Source organism: Thamnophis sirtalis, unplaced genomic scaffold (genome assembly GCF_051295495.1).
Source record: "Thamnophis sirtalis isolate CommonGarterSnake01/CBP01778 unplaced genomic scaffold, rThaSir2_p1.2 scaffold_9, whole genome shotgun sequence".
NCBI lineage: Eukaryota > Metazoa > Chordata > Lepidosauria > Squamata > Natricidae > Thamnophis > Thamnophis sirtalis.
Genome location: NW_028261389.1, coordinates 34,978,312 through 34,999,510, shown reverse-complemented (window position 1 = coordinate 34,999,510; position 21,199 = coordinate 34,978,312). Strand labels below are relative to the sequence as shown.

General features: G+C 38.0%; 1 protein-coding gene across 2 annotated transcripts in view; it reads right to left on the bottom strand.

Moving 5' to 3' along the window:
- Positions 1 to 676: 676 nt before the first annotated feature.
- BLTP3B (bridge-like lipid transfer protein family member 3B) overlaps positions 677 to 21,199 on the bottom strand; it is a 72,391-nt gene continuing 51,868 nt past the window's right edge. For both annotated transcript variants that reach the window (XM_087723305.1, XM_087723306.1), the window contains exons 18-21: positions 19,561 to 19,817; positions 8,797 to 8,905; positions 4,229 to 4,401; positions 677 to 3,376 (exon numbers count right to left, since the gene is read on the bottom strand). In XM_087723305.1, the coding sequence (XP_087579431.1) occupies positions 3,251 to 3,376; positions 4,229 to 4,401; positions 8,797 to 8,905; positions 19,561 to 19,817 (665 nt within the window). In that variant the 3' untranslated portion in view covers positions 677 to 3,250. The remainder of the gene's footprint in view (positions 3,377 to 4,228; positions 4,402 to 8,796; positions 8,906 to 19,560; positions 19,818 to 21,199) is intronic.

The following is a 21,199-nucleotide window of genomic DNA, read 5'->3' as shown; positions in this document are numbered from 1 at the left end:
GAATTTCTGATGGTTTGCAATACTTTCTTGTAGAGGATGTTGGTGTATAGGTCATAAACATTCATGGTGGCTAGAATGTGAGTCTTGGAATGTCTTCCAAGGAGATGCATGGTTTCTGTATATTGGGTAGTACACTAAATATAAAAATTTAACAGTCGGAAGTCAAACCCTGACTCAGAAGTAGCCAAACAAATAACATCCACACTAATTTGCATCACATAAAATGGTATTTAAAAGCCAATGCTCTGACAAGATGAGCACAATTCAAACCACACTTATGATGTCTCCTCGAATGGTGACAAAATATTTTCTACCAAATTGTCAAGCTCGGAGCTCAGACTAACAGCCCAAACATAATAATAATAATTAGATTCCTTTCTTCAATTTACCAAATTGATATTTTACCAATAAATAGGAGCACAACTTACTTTCACTATTCTGTGACCTTCACACAGGTCTTTTTTTAACTGAAAGAACTATTGTTTACTAAAATTAACATTTAATTCATTTTCTAAATGCAATGAAATTCTATTCAAGTTGCCTCATCATTACAAATAAGAATATGTACAATTCAAAATAATTTATGGAATGTGGTTCAGACCACAGCGCAATTTATTACATTTCTCTTTTTTTAGGTTTTCACACAAGTTGAAAAAAGATGCAGCCACATTAAGAATCTCATTAAATACATACTGCTTTAATTATGTGATTCATTTCAGCAGCAACATTTCTTTTTCAGGCATGTACTAAAACCTGAAAAAATGCATGTTGCAATAAATGACAGAAAGATGATATGCTCATGCAAAGTCCAACCCACTTCTTCCATACCAACTGGGAAGCATGAAGTAAGAGGCCTTAATTCATTCATAGGAATCTCTTAATAACAGTTTTTAATTTTAGTATTTGAAGGATTCTTTTTCACAGCACCAATAATTGGTTTTTTTTAAAAACTGAATCAGAAAATGAAATTATTATTTGCTTTAAAATGACAATTCTGTGCTTTAAAAATTGTTAACTCAAAAATCTTTTTCTTATAAAGAACAGCAAAGTGAGTAAAATAGTAGCTTCTAATGTTCTGTGGAAAAGATCTTCGGGAGACTGGGTGAAGAGATGCAGCTTAGGGAACAATTAGATAAGAGACAATATAGCCCACAGTTGCAAAGTGGGGTGGAGCAAGAAACTCAGAAGGAAATCTAAGTTCTTGGACTATAAAGGAGACAGTGGCCGAATTGTACTTTCAGATTTACAAGTTTCTGTTCATGTAGCTTTACAGTAAAGTAGAATTAGTTGATCTGGTTATGTTTGCTGTCTGGTCTACCTGGCAAGGCTTACAATACTGGATTTGTTCAGTGAATTCAAACAAGAACAAAACCAAATTCTATTATTTTTTGACCAAACCGTTAGTATGGTAGTATGACAAGCATGAAATAAGGGAACAACAGTATCAATTTCAAGCAATTTCCACCTTACAGTGCTTACACATCTTACAATGGTGCTAAACAAATGGTACTTACAACTAGTCCTTCAAATTCCAGCTCAGCAGTGTACCCACAGTCATGTCATTTGATCTGATTGTTCAGTTTCTTTCTTGGCTTCTTACGAGCACAGTGAATGGGGAAGCCCTCAAGTCACAAATATGTGACATTGTGGAATTTGCTTAACATTGGCAACAGGAAGTGCCAGTGCTGCTATCTCTAAGCGGTATAGTCACAACACACTTTATGACTGCATTGGCTAGCTTTAGAAATTCTAGTCCCAATTGTTATTATTGACCAAGGACTACCTGTATATATTTATTTTGTAATATAATTTTACATATAGCCTACTTAGAAATAAAGCTGCAGGAAGCTAAATGAATCTTAATATCAAGTTAAATGGTAGTTAGTTATGTATAGTCTTTTAAAATGGACTGTGCATAAATAACCTGTCCAAAAGTAATCTGGAAAATAACTTACCATTTAGTCAAGTATTTTGTAGATTTGGAGAAATATAACTTTGTTTCTGATAAACTAATTAAAGTGGCAGAAGAAAGCATAGAGAAATAGTGAGATAATATTTAGGAAGAAATAAAGATAAATTATAATTTCAATTGAAAGGAATAGGAGATGAAAAATATGCTGATCTTCATAAAATCAAGACTTATGTTTTAAAATAAAGGCATATATAATTGTTTTACATAAGTTGGACATCTTGATGTGTCCTCTTTGCAAAACTCAGTCATCAGATTTTAATTGTTTGGTCTCTTATTTTTACTTTAAAAAAGAAATCAATCATTCCCTGAATTATTTTACAGTTCAAGTATAGCAAATACATACCCCTCACAATATTTTCAAGTAATGATCGAGAAAGATCACTGAATAGCCTATATACTATTATCATCCTGATATGTGTTCTGTCAGGGATTTAGTTGTTATTTTAAAAATTTAGGAATCTTTTGCACAGATTGGTGTACTTTACTTATTTACAGCAATTTTTAAACTAAAAATTTAAAGTTTAATTTTTACACATAATCTGTGATAAAAAATGCAACTTTACATTTTGTTAAAGTGTTACAAATTCAAATAACTGTTTTCAAGCATATTAATATACAGCGATGTTAATTTACAAAAGAACATTCAACTGTTAAAAATGTAAAAGTTTCTAAAAATGGCTGAGATTCATAGTCAAAGCAAAAAAAATGATTAATGATCCTCGAAAAGAGCTCAGATCTAACAACCCTATTATTCTGTGAACTAATAAGAAATCGTTGTCCAACTGATTGTGCAATTTCCAATTTTTCCCAACATACATCACCATATTATCCTTTCCCATGCTATAGTTATACATTTTGAGATTTGAAGGTGCTAATTTTTAAGAACATCTTGTTGGCGCCTGAACTATTTCTGCAAGACAATTACACATTTTCATAATAGATCATTTTATGTGTAGTGTAAATTTAATATCTTTTGAACAGTCCTTTTGTTGTAACAAAGATTTTTTATCTTCACAAATGAAAATGAAATTATCCTATCAGTGACAAAGGAATATTTTATTCATTTACCTGTTATTTCACAAGTTAATGATGTATAATAGCAATTGTTCTTCTTCACATCAGTGCAACTTAAAAGAGTTTAAAAAGAAAAAAATCTAAATTTCTTATCCCTTTTTACAAGTGCATTTTTTGCAGAAATGTTGCTCTGAGTTCAGTTCCATAAACAAAAATTAATATAAAATGTGTCCCTTCTTCTTTCACATTAATGTATAGGGTCTGCTAACATTTTTCATTATTCATTTTTTTAATATGGTGAAGCAAGGTATCTTTTTCCAAATGAGCTTCAGCAAGGGCCATCTTGGCTTTGGCTAATTCCTGTTTTAGACATTCATTTTCTTCTATAAGCTGTAATAAATAAGTAAATAAATAATTTTAATCTTAAAATGCTAAATTAAGTTTGATAACATCACAGCTTTATAACACACATTAAAAAATCACTTCTAAGACATGTAAAAAGTCACATCAGCATGTTTGTGAAGTGTAGAATAGATTTGCCAGAAACCATTTAAGGCCCTGCTGCCTATTATGATTAAGCTTCAACTCAACACTCCTTTTTACAGGATAGGTATACTGCATATGCATAAACCTATTCGGCAGGAACTATCAGCTGACCACTATGTTATGACTTCAGTTAACACAAACACATATTGTTTTTCTTTTCTTCGTTTCTGCTATAATTTTGTACCAGTGAGGTTAAAACCAATTTTGTTGTATTTAAGTACAATGACAATAAAGATTATTATTATTATTATTGAATTAAACTTAGTATTGGGGAAAAAGTATTCTACTGCAAGGCTTTAAAAATATCATGGCTGAATTTATATGTTATAAATCTACTGTTTTGCTTTGAGCCATGGTTCGTATTTTAGTGTTACATATTAACCTAATTTTTTACAATTTCTATAAATGCATTTTAAAAAGCAGTTTATTTCACCTGATATATTAAAATTATATCCATTTTTTCATACATTTATGTACAGGTTTTTTTTGTTTATTGTTTATAACATCACACTCTAAATAATGTATCCTCCACAACACTGTAAAATACTTGAGGAAAACCAAATTTGGCTTTCAGTTTCCTTCAAAAGAATATGCTGTCCTTTACAATATAAAATCTTTAACTGCCATTATAAAATAAATTTTACAAAAGGAAGGAAGGAAAGAAAGAAAGAAAAAATATAGCAGATTTTTCATTACCTGTTCTTTGATTACTATGGGTGAAGTCATAAATTCTTGGGGAGTGCTAATTTCTGGAAATGTTTGTGTGGACCGGGAATGAAAAGTTTTTTTCTTGGGCGTACCAGCTTCAACATCCGGATTGTCTATTCTGCTTTGTGTCTTTGATGAATCATTACTAACTGTTTGATGATCTGTTAAGACAAATCAGAGAATTAAGAGGATTATATAAAGATACTGATATCAATAACTCAGTAAAATGTATCACATTATTATGAACTATATCAAGCAAAAATTGATAAAGATATGGCACAAAACACTTTCAATTCTCTCTTACCAATATTGTTGTTAAATGTATATACAATATATTGCCAAAAGTATTTGCTCACAACTGCTTCTGATTATGTGGATGGGTGAGCAAATACTTTTGGCAATATAGTGTAACATCAACATAGTATCAATCCAAGTAGTTAGAGCTGGGATCAAACCTATTTCTCAAAACATATTATTCCAAGTATTTTAAAAGGAAAGAAATGTTCCCCCAAAATCTACCTTTTTAAAATGTACTCTAACCCTCAACTCTTTTCTTAACTATATAGATAATCTAAATGGACTATTACTTCTCATAAACACATGAATCACCTAGATATTTTTACATTGAAATGATTTTAAACTTCTGAATGTTATTCGCAGTGCATTTTATTTGAATATATTCTCAAAAAAATCCACAAATGTGTTTTAATGATGTACATTCATTTCACAAACTGATCAATTTGTCTGTTTCATCTGGATTTATTGGGTTTTCAAGACAAAACACAATTAGGTCTGAAATTAACAGAACCAAATTAAAATTCCCCAATTAAGTATTTACAATAATTTGTAAGCTATCTAATAAGAGTTTATGAGTATTCTGACACTTCAGTGGTCTGCAAAAAAAGCTGACCTATGTATTGGCAAAAAATAAAAAAGTTGCTTTTATTTTTCAAAATATGGAAATAAGAGACAATGCGAATGAGAAATCTAACTTCTACTTACAAGAAAAAATGTCACCATACATTTTAATTGGATCGCTTTGGATAAGATACTTAATTTTGTATACAGTAATGTTTTGCTTACTCTACTATACTTTTTATTAAATCTAGCGCTTAATTTTTTTTTAAAAAAAAGAAAGGCAATGGCTTCCCTTCATTAATTGGTTTAAAGCTGCCAAGCTTTATTCCACTTGATGGTTTTGTCACTGCAAAAAATTTTAAATTATCACTTACAGTCAATGGAAATCAAAAGCCAAAAATTACTTCATATTTAGTTCTGAATTGGCCTATATGCCTTTTCAATTGATTTAAAGCAATCATCTTCTAAACTCTTGAATCAGGTTTTGAATCTGATATTGTGTACATCTAAAACTTTAACAGATTTAGTATGCACATAATAGAAGTTTAACCAAATTTAAGCAAGAATGGTTCCCATAGATACAATATAACAAACTGCATGTAAAATATCATTAATTTCAGTCTGGCTTCTAAAGGGGCTTAAAATAATAAATTTGTTAAAACAGCAGATATATAAAATAGGAGAAATTGGAAACCCAATAGTTCTTTTTCCTTATTTTAAATGACTTATTTGCATTGTTCTTGTTAAATTGGTTTTTGCTTGTACTTTTTTCTTTTTATTATCATGGTGGGTGGGTGTGCGCACGTGCATGTTTGAACAAAGCAATTATACAGTGGAGGTTTCTATACTAACAAGCTAACTCAAGATCAAAATCTTTAATACATAACTAATACTTTGATGTAATCTGCAGCCTTTTTTTCCTGACATGTTTAAATTTGTATGAAGAAATTAAGGAATTTTATGCTTGCAAGACTAATATTCTAAATCAGTGGTTTTTCAGTCCACTGTCCCCTTGGTTCTACAAACTGATCCTCAGTGCCCCCCACCCAGTGGTGGAATTCAAAAAAAAATTCTACTGCTTCTGTGGGCATGGCTGGGGGTTGGGTTCATGTGACTGGGCTGTTTGCACGACGGAAGGAAGATAGTAACAGTAAAATTCAAAACTGTAACAATTAATTGCACATTTATTCAAAATCCAATTTAAAAACCCTTTTAGTTAATGCTAATTCAACAAAATTGTTGAACATGATCCAGTGATACCAGGTTTTCAAAGTCTGATAGTCATTTATCAAGAACCTTATTGACTAGTAACTTAGTAAACTCAGTAAAATTTAGTAACCACTTCACTGTTCAGTAAATTCTTAATGTGATGGATGGGCTTGATGAAGTGATACCAGTTTCCCAATGTCTGGTTTTAAGTTACTTAGCAGGAGTCTTAAATCACCACGTTCAGTAATCTGGAGTCGATTTCTTTGCTTGGAGAGAAGTTGGATGACCACACTGAAGCCATGTTCCACCAAATATGATGTTGGAAATGCAACAAGGAACTTCTTAACCACTATCCATAGTGCAGGATAGCATTGAGTGAAGAAATTTCTTTCTGTAACCAAAATTCTTGGTACGATTTCTTAAACTTTGGCTTCAGCTCAATGTCATTGTGCAGCTTTATGAGTTGTTCCTCCACTAGCCCATCTTCCTCAGTATCTGAAAATGGATTTATCACCCAATCTGGAATTTCCATCAAAAGAAGATCCTGATATCGCTCAGACATATCTTTATGCAGCATGTCCAAATGGTCACAAAAAACTTGAAGATCATCATCTTGTATCCCACCTTTCTCTTCTAGCTCAGAGAAGCTCGGAAGTTGGTATAGCTCACGACGGCCTATATTGCATTTGAATAGTGTTAACTTTGAAATAAATGTAGAGATGACAGATTTGGCTTTAATAAGAATTGACCTACTTTCCTTGCAACTGCAAATTCACTTCATTGAACTTTGCAAATAGTTCTGATAAATAAGCAATGTCATGCCTGATTTCTTTGAGTTCACCACTGAGCAAGGCATTCTTGTCTTCAAAAAACTCCACAACAGTGTCAAAAAGATTGTAAAAGCGTCTCACACAGTTGCCTTTTGATAGCCAACAAACTTCTGTATGAAGCAGCAAATGATCAAAATCTTCATCATTGAAAAGGTATTGAAAAAGTGACTTATGACCATTTTTGACAGCTATGACCATTGTAGCATCCCCATGGTCGTAAGATCAAAATTTGAATTCTTGGCAACTGACTCATACTGTATTTTTGATGGTTGCAGTGTCCCGAGGTCATATGATCATCTTTTGCAACCTTCTGACAAGGCAAAGTCAATGGAGAAGCCAGATTCACTTAACAACATTTGTAACAAGTGCAGTAATTCATTTAACAAATGGCAAGAAAGATAATAAAATAGGGCAAAATTCACTTAACAAAAAAAAATTTGGGCTCAATTATAGTTATAATCTGAGAACTACCTGTAGGCTGCAGGAGGAGGAAAAAGGCTTTTCAGAGAGAAAAGTGATAGCAGAGTTTGGAATGTAGGCAGGAAGAGAGCAAGTTTGTATCTTCCCTAGCAATTTGTGAAATACAGGTGGTCCTTACAATTATTAGTTTAGTGACAGTATGAAGTTACAATGGCACTGAAAGAATTGAGTTATGATTGTTCTTTTACACTTATAACTGTTGCATCATTCCCATGCCCATGAGATGAAAATTCAGACTGCTACGTGTAGGGGTTCACGGACACCGCCCCGCAGCTGGAGGAGTAGATTTAACTGGCAGTCTCGCGTGGTGAAGAAGAACCCAGCCCTTCCACCCATTGAAGGCACGCGAGAGACCCAAGCCTTCCCAAAGGTACGGTGTCGCTGGTTCCTGGTGAGGTGAGACTGAGCCGCCACCTCCACACAAGTCACGCGGGGAAGGACTCTTGCTTTCGGTCCCATCGCATTCCCTTCCATGCCTGCGCGCTAAGCTAGGCGAGTCGGGAGTACAGTATAGCAGAACACCTCCAGCACTCCTCTGCCACCTCCCTGGCCTCTTAGCGTCCCACTTGCCTCTTAGCACCCCCTAAGTCGTCCCACAGCCCCCTAGGAGGTGGTATCGCCCACTTTGGGAACCACTTTTCTAAATTGCAATTAATATCAACAGAATATTAGAAAGTAAAAATAAAAAATATTCTAAGTTATCTTAGTGATAAAATGTCAATTTTAATTAATATAAACAACATAATAATATACTAAGATTTACAGTAATATAATAAAAACAGGAAAAAATAAGATTCAGTAATGCTGTCTTTGCCAAATGATGTTGACAAAAACATGGGAACTGGAACTACATTTTTCTAAAGTTATTGGTTAATCTAATGCAACTTTAATTTGATTTCTTAAAGTAAGTCCAGTTATACAATGGGAATTATATAAATGCACAAACATGCAACTTTAACATAGATAGAAAATTATTTTGTGCAAGTAATCAGTAGACAACTACACTTACTCTGCAACTAGCAGTTATTCATTAACTGTTAATGCTAATACATTTAACAAGACAAAATCTATTATAAAATAGAGATAACTTAAAAATTTCAGAAGAAACATGAAATTTTTCAGAACATTTACTTTGAATGTTGCCAGTATTAAATATGGGGAAGGGAAGAAAAGTTCTACCTGTAATGTAAAACGAGCCATCATCTTTCCTCTCTATCATAAGCAGATCAATATACACAGTTACTGGGACTGATTCAGGAGCAGACAAACTATCACGAGGACTATCATCCTAGAAAATACAAAAGATATAAAAACTGTTAACGTGCTAAGGCTAAGTTTTTTATGCAGAAGTATTTTCATGCAATAAAGTAAATTTCAGGTGACAAGATAAGTAAGAACTTGCAATCATTAAAAGTGTGATTAGATAACAAATAATTTGGTACAGAAGCACTCTGTACATGCAAAGCAGCAGAACAATAATAGTACCAATAAAAGGGTAAAGAAGGTAAGGATAAATACTATAGCTTATTTAGTAGATATATCTATCTGTCTAGCTAGCTACTGTAGCTATTATTTAGCTATTGAGAGTGACTATAGGATCAGGTTAAATGGTTACATTTGAAGAGTGATAAACCAGTCTAAATTAAATACATCAGACATATGGACCACAATCAACCCACTGCTGTTTAATGTTTTAAACATGGGATAAATATGTCCGTGTGATCAAATTTTGATTTATTTGATAATCTATTTATTTATTTTCTTCATTGTCCATTCACATCTATAGTGAGCCACAAGGAGTACAATTGTCTGCACCATTCTGATCCTTATAGGAATGGAGACAGTATATCATCTGAATATCTTCTACCACATATTTCTTGACTTCTTGTTCCTTTATTGAGGAGCTGAGGTGGCGCAGTGGTTAAATGCAGCACTGCAGGCTACTTCAGCTGACTGCTAGAGCAGCAGTTCAGCGGTTCAAATCTCACCGGCTCAGGGTTGACTCAGCCTTCCATCCTTCCGAGGTGGGTAAAATGAGGACCCGGATTGTTGTTGGGGGCAATATGCTGACTCTCTGTAAACCGCTTAGAGAGGGCTTAAAGCCCTATGAAGCGGTATATAAGTCTACTGCTATTGCTATTGCTATTGCTAATAGTTGATCCCTAAAGAAGCTGTCTACCACTTCACTATCTTCAATGAATGATAGTGAATGATCTTCACTGTCATTTCTAATGATGGTTGTTGTACCTTTTGTCATTAGTTTGGTCTTTATATTTTAGTCTCATTTTTTCATATGCTCCTTGAATTATTAGTAAACCTTGCAGATACTTTCTACTTCCACTATTAGAGTAGTGTCATCAGCATAGTGCAGGTTGTTGTGTTCCTTAGCTTTTACTAAAGCCATCATGAACAGCTAATATCTCTTTGTATCTCTTTCTGGATTGGATGATCCTATGCATTATTTTGCTAGCATCTTGAGGATTATTAACAGAATAGTCAGATTACAGGATAACAGAAAAATTAAGGACATTGTATGATAATTCACTCTCTCTATTAAGTCACCTTTGGAGTATTGGAATATAGATTGATCTCTTCCAATCTGTTCGCCACTGTGCCATTCTCCAGATTTGTTAACATAGGTTGGGTAAGATCTTTTCTGATTCTTCTGCTGCTGCTTGTCATATTTTTGTGATATTCCAACAATTCCTGTATCCTTCCTGGTAATGACCAGAGTGCTGGGCTAACCTCTTCTATATCTAGGCGTTCTTATAAGTAGAAAATGTCTTCTAAGATATCTTGAATGTTTACATCTCTATTGTAAAGTATTTTAGTCTACTCTTTCCATCTTCATTTGATCTCTTTGAATCGGTTACTTTCTGTCCAATGATGTCTTTAACAATTCAAAATTGGTACTTCCTTCTGAGTTCAGAGATCTTTGTTTCATCAAATTTTATTTTATTCAAAGGTTAAAATACAAATTAAAAAACAAAAACTAAACTGAACAGGACAAATAAAAGAAATGTGCAATAAGAAAGAAAAAAACAACAATACACATATATTGCCTACCCTAGTTGAATACGGATACTGATACTGTTACCTGTAGTTGGACATCTTCCTTAGGTTGATTTATCTGTTATTACTTCATTGGATTTTTTATTTAAATTTTCAAACACTGCTTGTAAGTTAAAAAGCATCCCTTTTTCAAAGGCTTCTAAAAACACCTTAATATTAACTTGATCTGGCATATGCATTTCTTTTGTATCTCTTTTTATAGGCATTGTAGAAAATGTATAATGTTCAAATCCTTAATTTCTGATTGCTTTCCTTTTTAATATACTGCAAACTTAACTGTAGCTGGACTTTCATAACAAAAGCAGGCAATTCCTGTCAAATACAGAAGATGTAACTGTTCTATACAAGAGAAATTGAGATAATTTTTCCCATCATAGAAAATCAAGAGATAAGACAGGGGGAAAAAATTCCTGCCTTTTTAAGAGGAGAAAAGATCAAGGATACAAGCAAAAGTTTTAAGAAAACTTTTAGTTCTTTTCAAAACTATTAAATTATCAAAATCCTTAGTATACGAGTCCAATGTAAATGTGGATCAAATTAGATCACTTTCATTTCCAAGAAAAAAGTCTTTGTGCCATTGACTTCCATGGAGAAAAAGTGTTTTGTAACTCCAGAAATATACAATAATAAATAATTATAATACAGTAAGGGAATTTAGGATAGTTCAGCATTCAAGGAGATAATTAACAATTAAAATGTAAATTAAAAAAAAGAAATTCAAAAAGTGATGTTAAAATGAAGGTGCACTTTAAAAACTGAACAGCTGAGAAGATAGACAGCTGACTTTCTAGCCATTCTTACTGTGATTTGCAACCATCAGTATTATTCTTCCCAGGTAAGTATATAGTCATCTGAGAGTCATCCTGGGTCATTCCTCATAGCTCCCGCTCGAATCAGGGGAGTTTGATGCCAGCTGGCTTTGGCAGTGAAATCAGCTATCTGTTTGCAGAGAAAAAAATTCCCTACCACTTTTTAGAAGACTCCTGAGAGATTTTTGAAAGACTTTATTTTTTATTTTTCCATCTATATTTTCATGTTCAGTGTCTTTACAGATCTTGTAATTCTCCTTCATGTCTTTTCTGACAGCTCTGCGAAATTCTTTGTTAAGTTCCTTCCTGAGATTTCTGTCTTTCTTTGCTTTGGCTTCTCTTTCCCCCCTTCCCCTATTTCCATGATTTGTTCTGCAATCCAGTTTGGTTTTTTTCTATCTTCATCTTTTTCAGTTTATTTTATATGTATACCCTACATTTATCAGTGTACTTTATATCTCTCAATATTACATTTGCTACCTTTTAGAGTTTAAAAACAGAACAGGTGTACAAGAAAAATTCCAGCTAAAAGAAAATTAACATTGGCTTACCTGAATGGTCCTTCTCTGTGTGCTGCATGAGAGTCCAAGCATGGGTTAAATTAGTCTGATTGTCCAAGGACTGAGGTAATATTTTTCTTTAGCCACGCTTCCTGGTACTACTTAATGCCAGATTTTTGACAAGTTCTGGAACCGAAGAAGACTGATTATGCGATGAAAAAAAACGGAGTCGATCTGATGCCCCCGAATCCCTGGACCCGAAGACCCTGGGCAGGGTTGGACTCTCCTGCAGTGCACAGAAAAGGACCCTTCAGGTAAGCCAATGGTCATTCTCCTGTGCGCTGCTTGGAGAGTCCAAGCATGGGACATACCCAAGTTAATTGTCACTAGGGCGGGAAGGAGGTCTGTCCATGGAGTTGGTCGTGGAAACAACCCCCTGCCGGACCCGCCTGCTGAATGATGCCGAATGATGCCTTGGCAGAGGCAAACATGTCCAATTTATAGTTTCTGACAAAGGGCGATGGGGATGACTACGCTCTGCAGATTTCGTCTATTGTAGCCTAGATTGCCCAGGCAGGGGTGGCGGCTGTGCTCCTTGTAGAGAGTGAGTGGTGATATGTCGAAGAACTGCTTTAGACTGGTGCTCATATGCAGCCGTGATGCACACCCTCAGCCATCTGCCAACAGTCGAAGATGTTACCTTTCACTCCATGGATCCTGGCTGGAATGACACGAAAAGGGCCTTGGACCTGAGGAATTCTGCTGTCCATTTAATATATCTATGCAGGGCCCATCTGACGTCCATAGTATGACAGACCCGTTCCCTCATGTGTCTGGGACGCAGACCAAAGTTTGGTAAAATTACCTCTTGCACCCTTAACCATGTGTTAATTTTTGGAATGAAGGCCGGGCGAAGCACAATCTGTCCGGATGTATAATACATAGGTCCTCTCAGACAGACAGGGCCACCAGCTCCGATATTCTCATTGCAGATGTTATAGCAATAAGAACGACCGTCTTAAATGTGAAGTGTCGGAGGGAAGCCTCACCAAGAGGTTCAAAGGGAGCTGACGTTAGAGCCTAAAGAACAACCGATAACTGCCAGGTCGGGTAACGGTGGACCACCGGCGTGACCCGTCAAAAGCGCGGAGGGCAAAATCGCGCTCGACGAAAGCGTGCATGTGACATCATCACAGCGCGACGAAAAAAATTAAAAATTGAAATAAAATTAAAATTAAAGCAAGCCGATTCACATAAAGGTAAGGGTTAGGTTAAGGGTTAGGGTCAGGTTTAGAGCGTTAGCGTTAGGTTTAGCGTTAGGTTAAGGGTTAGCATTAGGTTTTTCATTACGTTAACGGTTAGGTTTAGGGTTAGATTTAGGGTTAGGTTAAGGGTTAGGTTTAGGGTTAGATTTAGGGTTAGGTTTGGGGGGGTTAGGGGAACGGTTTAGCTTTATTTTTACATTTTTCGATCACAGCGTGATGTTTTCGTCGCACTGTGATGACGTCAAATGCGCGCTTTCGTCGAGCGCGATTTTGTCCTCCGCGATTTTGTGGTGGAACCGACCACCGGAGGGTGCAGATTGGAGGCACCCTTGAGAAAACACTGGACCTTAAGTAGTCTGCTGAGGGGCTGAGCTGAATCTCCAGACCAGACAATGGATAGTGCAGCAAGCTGATGGCGGAGGGTATTGGGAGCGAGCCCCCTATCGAGGCCCTCCTATAGAAAGTCCAATATACGTGGAACTGGTGCTATGACCAGATCAATATGGCTGGTGTCGCACCACTTGGCAGAGGTGGTCCAAGTGGCGTTGTAAATTCTGGTCATCAAGGGTCAACTGGACGCCTGGATGGTACGTATCACCTCCTCCAAGAGGCTGTCCCTTCTCAGGAGGTCCCCCTCAAGTGTCAGATGACCAACTGGAGCCACTGGGGTTCCGGATGGACGATAGCCCCTGGCTGAGGGAGACCTGACCCTGATGGATTCTCCATGGGCTGGACACTGAGAGGCTGACGAGGTTGGCGTACCAGGACTTCCGGGGCCAGTGAGGCGCCACCAGAAGCACCTCCACCCCCTCAGCAATGATTTTGTGGATCACTTGCAGTAGAAGGGGAAGAGGTGGGAAAGGGTACAAAAGTTCCCAAGGCCATTTGCAGCAGAGGGCATCTGTCCCTTCCGTCCAGGGCGAGTGAAAGCAGGAGAAGAAGTGATGTAGCTGTGTGTTCTCCTGGGTGGCAAACAGGTCGATCACGGGGGTGCCAAATCTGTGGGCCAACTGTGGGAACAGGACTACGTGCAGGCGCCATTCTGCATTGTCTATGATGGTCCTGCTCAATCAGTCCACCTGGGTGTTGTACACCCCCAAGATGTGATCAGCTCGACCTGGATTCGACGTGACACTCTGCCCACCTGCCCAGGGCCTCTGCTTCTGCCATGAGCTTCCTGGATCTTGTGCTCCCCAGTTTATGTGTGCCATGGTGGCCACATTGTCCGTCATCAATAATACATGTTGGTGTAGAATGTCCTGCTGGAAATGACGTAGGATGAGTCTCCCTGCTCTCATCTTTAGCCAGTTAATGTTGCAAGCTGCTTCGGCTGGAGACCACCTGCCCTGTGTCATGTGTTGTCCTATGTGAGCACCCCAGCCAAAAAGGCTGGTATCAGTTGTGATGAGTACTCGCATTGGTTCTTTGAAGAGGTGTCCTTTTAGCACGGCTACTGATTGCCACCACCTGAAGGACCTCTTCACGCTCAGTGGAAGCGAACCTTTGTTGTGGAGTTGCTTCCGTTGGCTCTCTGATGAGACAGGAGGAACCATTGCAACTCCCGCAAGTGGAGTTGTGCCCACGGAACTACTGAGATGCACGAGATCATCTTCCCTAATAATTGCGAGAGGAGCAGCACAGGGACCTGCCTCAACCCTGAATCTTTTGGACTAGGGTGCCTAGGCTGTCTATCCTGTCCTGTGAGAGAAACACCTTGCAGATTGAGGTGTCGATCACTGCCCCCAGGGGGAGGAGCTTGGTGGTCGGTGTGAGATGACTTTTTTCCAGGTTCATGGAGAACCCGTGGTTCTGGAGGGACCTCATGGTAACCTGGAGATCTCGCAAGTCTTTTTTCCTGGACAACTGGATTATATGTCATCCAGGTAATACTGGAGCCTTACGGGTCTGTGCCTGAGGTGAGCTGCGACTACTGACAAAATTTGGTGAAGGTTCTGGGGACCAACGAGAGGCTGAATGATAGGGTTCTGTACTGAAAATGTTGGCCCACGTAGAAGAACCACAGGAACCTTCAATGTTGTGGCCCAATTGGGATGTGTAGATATGCCTCTATGGACGTGAGCAGGTCCCCCTGGCAAATTGCTGGTAGGATGGTTTGCAGGGATTGTATTTTGAACCTCTTGTTTGCAAGATGGTAATTGAGGTTCTTCAGGTCCAGTATTGCCCTCCATCCCCCTCAGCTCTTGAGTATCAGGAAAAGAATGGAATAAAATCCCTTCTGCTTCTGATTGGATGGTACCTGCTCTATGCTATCTCCAGGAGATGATGGAGATGATCTCCTGGCACATGAGCTCTCTCTTGATTGGGCAAGAGGGGGTGGGGCATCGGATGAAATTTTTTGGGGGACGTGAGATGAACTCTAGGGAGAGTCCTTACCTCATGGTCTGCAAGACCCAGAAGTCTTCTGAGGTTTGTTCCCATTGAGAGACGAAAAGTTGGAGTCGTCCCCCAATGGGAGGAGTTCCCTAGTGGTCACTTGGTTTTGCGGAAGGGCCTGTGAGAGGCCCTGCCGCGATTGGGTCTGAGGTAGTTATACTGCTGCCTACCCGTCCCAAAAGGATTGCTTGTCCTAGAACCTGTCAGCTGATTGATTGAACGGTCTGTGGCACATGGAGGAGTTGAACGAGGACTCGTTGCATGAAAGGACTGCCTCCTAAAGTAGGGAGTATATTTGTGATCCTGCTTTTTATTCAGGGTAGGAAGGATCTTCCGTTTATCCTTAGATTCAATTACGATGGGGTCTAAGACCTCTCCAAATAGTTTGGTCCCCTTTAAGGGAGCAGAGGCGAGCTTCCATTTAGCGTTCAGATCGGCCTGCCTGTGACAAAACCAAAGAAGGTGCCTAGGTATTACTTTAGAAGCTAGCGCCCTAGAGGCAAACTTCTCCACATTAAGTGAGGTATCGGCTGAGTACTGAGCTGCTGCTATGATTTTGGTCATGTCCTGACAGAGACGTGCATTGCCTGCTAGGAGTTTAGTCTGTAGTTCGCGTAACCAAATAATGGATGCCCAGTTAAAGAAAGAGGCTGAGGAAGACGCCTTAATGGCCCAGGCTGCCACTTGATGAGTTTTGTGGCAGGCCTACTCTGCCTTTTTATCATCCACCTTGAGGCCTTCCATTAGGTCTGCCGGAAGAACAGAATTAGAAGTGAGGGCTGCTATCGGGGGATCTACCGAGAGTAAGGTCAATATGTCCTCTAGATTTAATTCCACTGAATATAGCTTCTTGTCCCCACCATTGGACGCGGCTAGGGAACCAGGTTGGACCCATTGCCACTGAACTACATCATGAAGAGACTGGGAACAGGAACAATGTCCTGTGGAGGAGCCTGCATCTTAAACATGATATTGTTAGGGTTGGAGACGGTCGAGTCCGAGGAACTCTGCCCTGCTTGGGGTTTAGTACCCAGCTGGGTAATGGTCTTGGCCTTGTGCAAGATGGATTTAAATAAAGTGCGCTTGAAGAACCCGGAGAAGGCAGGAGCATCTGGAGGAAGGTCTTTATCCTCCAAGAGCTCCTGCTCCTCCCGCTCTGGGTCCTCCCAGACAGAGACCTCACTGACCACAGAAAATTCCAGAGAAGGATGACGTACCCTGTGACTGGCACCAGTCGCTACCTTCCTGGATCCGGAGGGGGCTGGTTTATCTGGTATTTGATCCCCCTTCTGAAGCCCCTTGGCTATGCCCTGGGAGATGGCACTGGCGATAACCGCTTGCATTTGGGTGGACAGTTTGGGCCCCTGATCTTCCCTGAGCCTAACCCCGCCCTTGGTACTGGAGGAAGAATGTGCCTGGCCCTCAGAAGATGAAGGTGGGACTCCCCCCCATGAGGCTACGCCCTGATCCTTCAATCAAGTTTAGATACAGAAGAAGGTGCGGGGGAACCGGGATCCGGCAGGGAAATATCAGGTGACAAATCTTGTGACTCTACCTCCTCCTCAATGACCCACAGCGTTCCCAATAGGAGAGGGGGGAAGGGCCAACTCAATCCACGCAGTGATCTGTGGGTTGGCCTTTGTTGCCTGACATTGGGCCTTTACAAATTGTTTTTTGAGAGCCCGCTGCTGGTGCTCAGCATCCCTATCTGCAGCCACGGATGATTGGTAGGGATGACTGTCCTTTCCTACCACCCTGCCCTGCCTAGTCTTCTTGTCTTTGCTTGAGGCCTTGGCCTGACTAGGGGCTTGGGAGGGACTTGGTATACCATGATAGCAGGAAGATGGGCCTGGCTGTTCCATATGTGCCGATCTGGACACAAAGCAGTCAATGATGTAAGCCATTTCGATCTGGACACAAAGCAGTCAATGATGTAAGTCAGCAGGTGGTATTAACTGTGGAGACCTCTTGCTGCAGCTGGAGCCCTCAATCAATTGAGGGAAGCAGGTCCTAAGGGATCGCGAACCAGGGAGGTTGAGCCGCCTAGCAGATCACTCAGGGAGGGGCAAAAATGAAATCAACACTCCCTGTGCCGGTTTATGACAGCGAGGCAGCCAAAGACACCAGTGCCGCCTGATGCTAAAGAGTCAGTGGCAGCGACCCTGCCGGAGCCCTGAAAAAAATCAGCTGGCCACTCAGTGGCGATCTGCACAGAGACGGACGAGCAGCAAATCAAGCCTAGAAAGCGCATGAAAAATGAGCTTCCAAAATGGTTGTTGCACCGGTGCGAGGATGGAGAAAATGGCCACTGCGACTTTTAAAATCGACCGCAAATGTCCCTGCGGCTTAGCGGCAATCAGAAGGTCCAAAAATTAGCCGCTGCCTACTCCCGGCAACCGCCGAGAGCTCCACCACCCTTCTGGGAGGTAAAGATCCCCAGAAGGATCTCCGCCACCGTCCGCAAGAGGCACAGTAGGTGGAGCACCCCACATGTCCGTTCCTACCTCAATTGAGCAGTCCACTGACAGACAAAGTAAAATTCAGGGAGAAAACAAGAAAATGTGTAAAGGCTAAGAAATAACAAAGGAAACACAAAAAAGGAAAAAGGAAAAAAACCTAAGAGAGGAGAGTCCAAACCTGTGTTAAAACTAGAAGCTGGAGCTCACAAAAATAGTCCTTAATGGGCCAGACTGAGGAAAAAATGTGGCAATGAGGAGGACCAGGAGGCGTGGCTAAAGAAAAATATTACCTCAGTCCTTGGGCAACCAGACTAATTTAACCCATGCTTGGACTCTCCAAGCAGCGCACAGGAGAATCTTGTATTCATTTGTTCATCCAATCAGTCTTAAGCTAATACCCTGCTTTCTAATCTAATCTAATCTAATCTAAGTACTGAACCTTTTGAAAAACTGAACAGTATAAATGTTAACAAAAATCATATTAAAATGAACAATCAGATTAATAAACAATTGAAAGCCTGGCAAGACAGATTTGTAATTACAGATTTTCTAAACTAAAAGGGGAGTAAACCTAACTCTTAATGAACTGTCTTCCATAACCTTGGAGCATTACAGTTACTTGCCAAAAAGATGGATCAAGGTGGGCCATTTATAATGGAAACCTCTTCAACAAAGCTTCTCCTAAAGATATTAACAGCTAGATAGATTCACAACAGGGCAGACAATCCTTTACATGATCTTAATAAGTATTATGTAAACTTTTAAGCTACTTGCAGTTTTAAATACTGATACCTTAAAATACACTTGGATAGCAACTAGCAACTGTGCAGATCTTTTAGTATGCACATGTCAGTCCTGACCTTGTACCATTTAATAGCCTACCTGTTTTATTTTACACAATTTCAAATACTCTACACTTTTCAAGAATATCCCTATATAGAGTTTATTGGAGTTGTAAGGATCTGGAAACTACTATATATGCTGACAACCTTTCAGTTTCAAGAACTAAGATTATTACAACTGATTATTTCCTTTGGTTTGTTTTTTTTAAAGTCATTTATAAATGAGTTCAAAATCAACAAATGTCAAGTTCTGATATTGTTCATTATTTGGAATAAGTTTGGAAAATATTATTATAATTATTATAAAATATTATATTTTGGAAAAAAATATTATTATTTGGAAAAAGTTCCATAACTGAATCACCATTGTACTATATATCTGGAGAAAGTGTACTCCATATTCAGTACAAATCCAAGAAAGCCCTATACAAAAGCCATCTTATATCCAATAATACTTTTTAAAAATATACACATATTGGCTTCAATTATAGGAACTATTAAGTAATTTTTTAAAGAAATAGTTTCTATAAAAGTTAGCATATTCATATAGTGAATACAAACTCTGAACAAAACCAGTATCAAGCTCACTAAAAATGACTTACTTTTATGTTGATTTTTGTGTTAGAAATTTTTACATTCATAGGCATCACTTCTGCAAGCATTTCGTCTTCAAAGAAACGTTGAATGTTCATAAGTGAAGAAGTTAGGAAGTCACCAGTAAAATCTTCTACATGACATTGTAGAAACCCAGTTTTTTCAGATTGCAATGAATGTATTAAAGCACTGGGTCCACCTTCCCACCTTAGTCTTACTTCAGGAGTTGGTTTAATTGGCCCAGCTGCACATTTAGGATCTGAACCTGTTATAAAAATTTTAATATGAAATAAAAGCAGTCCAAATAAAGGGATCTATATTTTGATAAGTGGTTGTCTCCATAATTTTATATTATAAGTAGAAATAGTTAACCCCTATAGAAATTCAAAAGATCAATAAGATACAGCATGTTCTTCCTCTAACACTTTCATGCATTCTTATTTGTCTAAAGTCATTTCTCCCAATGCTGATGTTGCAAACTTCACAGAATCTCTTCATGTTAAGATGTATTGAATAGTATTAGATATTGACAATACTGTCAATCTTCCGTCTTTGCAATTTAGATTAAAGTAGTAACTCCAAAAAGAAGTTTAAGATTATAATACAAGAATTCCAGCACGTACTGTATTTTCAAATGATGGTGTGTGTGAGAGTGTGTGTGTAGAGAAAGAGGGAGAGGTGGGGCAATCAATTGCCGCAAAAGTACTATCAATTTCCTTGCATTTTTTTCAGCATAGAGGAAACAGGTCTTGTCTGTTTTGGATGAACTGGATCTTCATTTCAGATGTCAGAAAATAGATGAAGAAAGGAGAGAAAATTTGGCAGAAATAATGAAAGTAATCTCGGCAAAAGCACTATTGATAACAAAAGTGAAGCTGATAAACAGAGCAGATAAAGGGTTTTGAATTCTTATAATGAACAACAAGTTCTTAAGAGAAGTCCACATAAGTCTTATCAAGAAACATTTAGAATACAGACTTTACAAATGGCAAGAGATATTGGACTACACTGTCTCTGGAAGGAGTCAGGATGATGAAATGAAATGTCACAATGATTTTTACTTAAATGTAGTTAAATTTTGAGTGCTATGTACAATGTTATAATAGCTATAGTCAAATAAATGATTAATAATGATAAAGCATGTATATATACTGGATTGATAGTATGAAATTTTATACAATACTGTAAGCAAAGATTATGGAGATGTTGAAAAGCCTTTTTATAAAAAATAGACAATTCTATATAAAATAATTAGAAAGACGTAATATCATTGGATGATTTCAGGATAATGTAACACTTTGTATACATGAATATTAGATTGATGATACTAATAATGGGGAAAAACATGGAATTGGAAACTATTAGAGAATATTATCAATGTTAAAATGATTGAATTACTTAGAATAGGAGGAAGCATAATAACAATGTATACAAAGATATCTTGATTTTCAATATGTGAATATTGATAAAATTCAAGTGAGGACCACGGAAAGGACACAGAAAGACTTTGTAACCAATCGACACACTGTGTGTAATTGAAGAGGCTTTGATGTTATATGTGTTGTGTGTTTGTTTCTCTGAAAATAAAATTTTTATTTAAAAAACTATATATAGCTGATGCAAGTGCTCAATAAGATAAATGGTAGT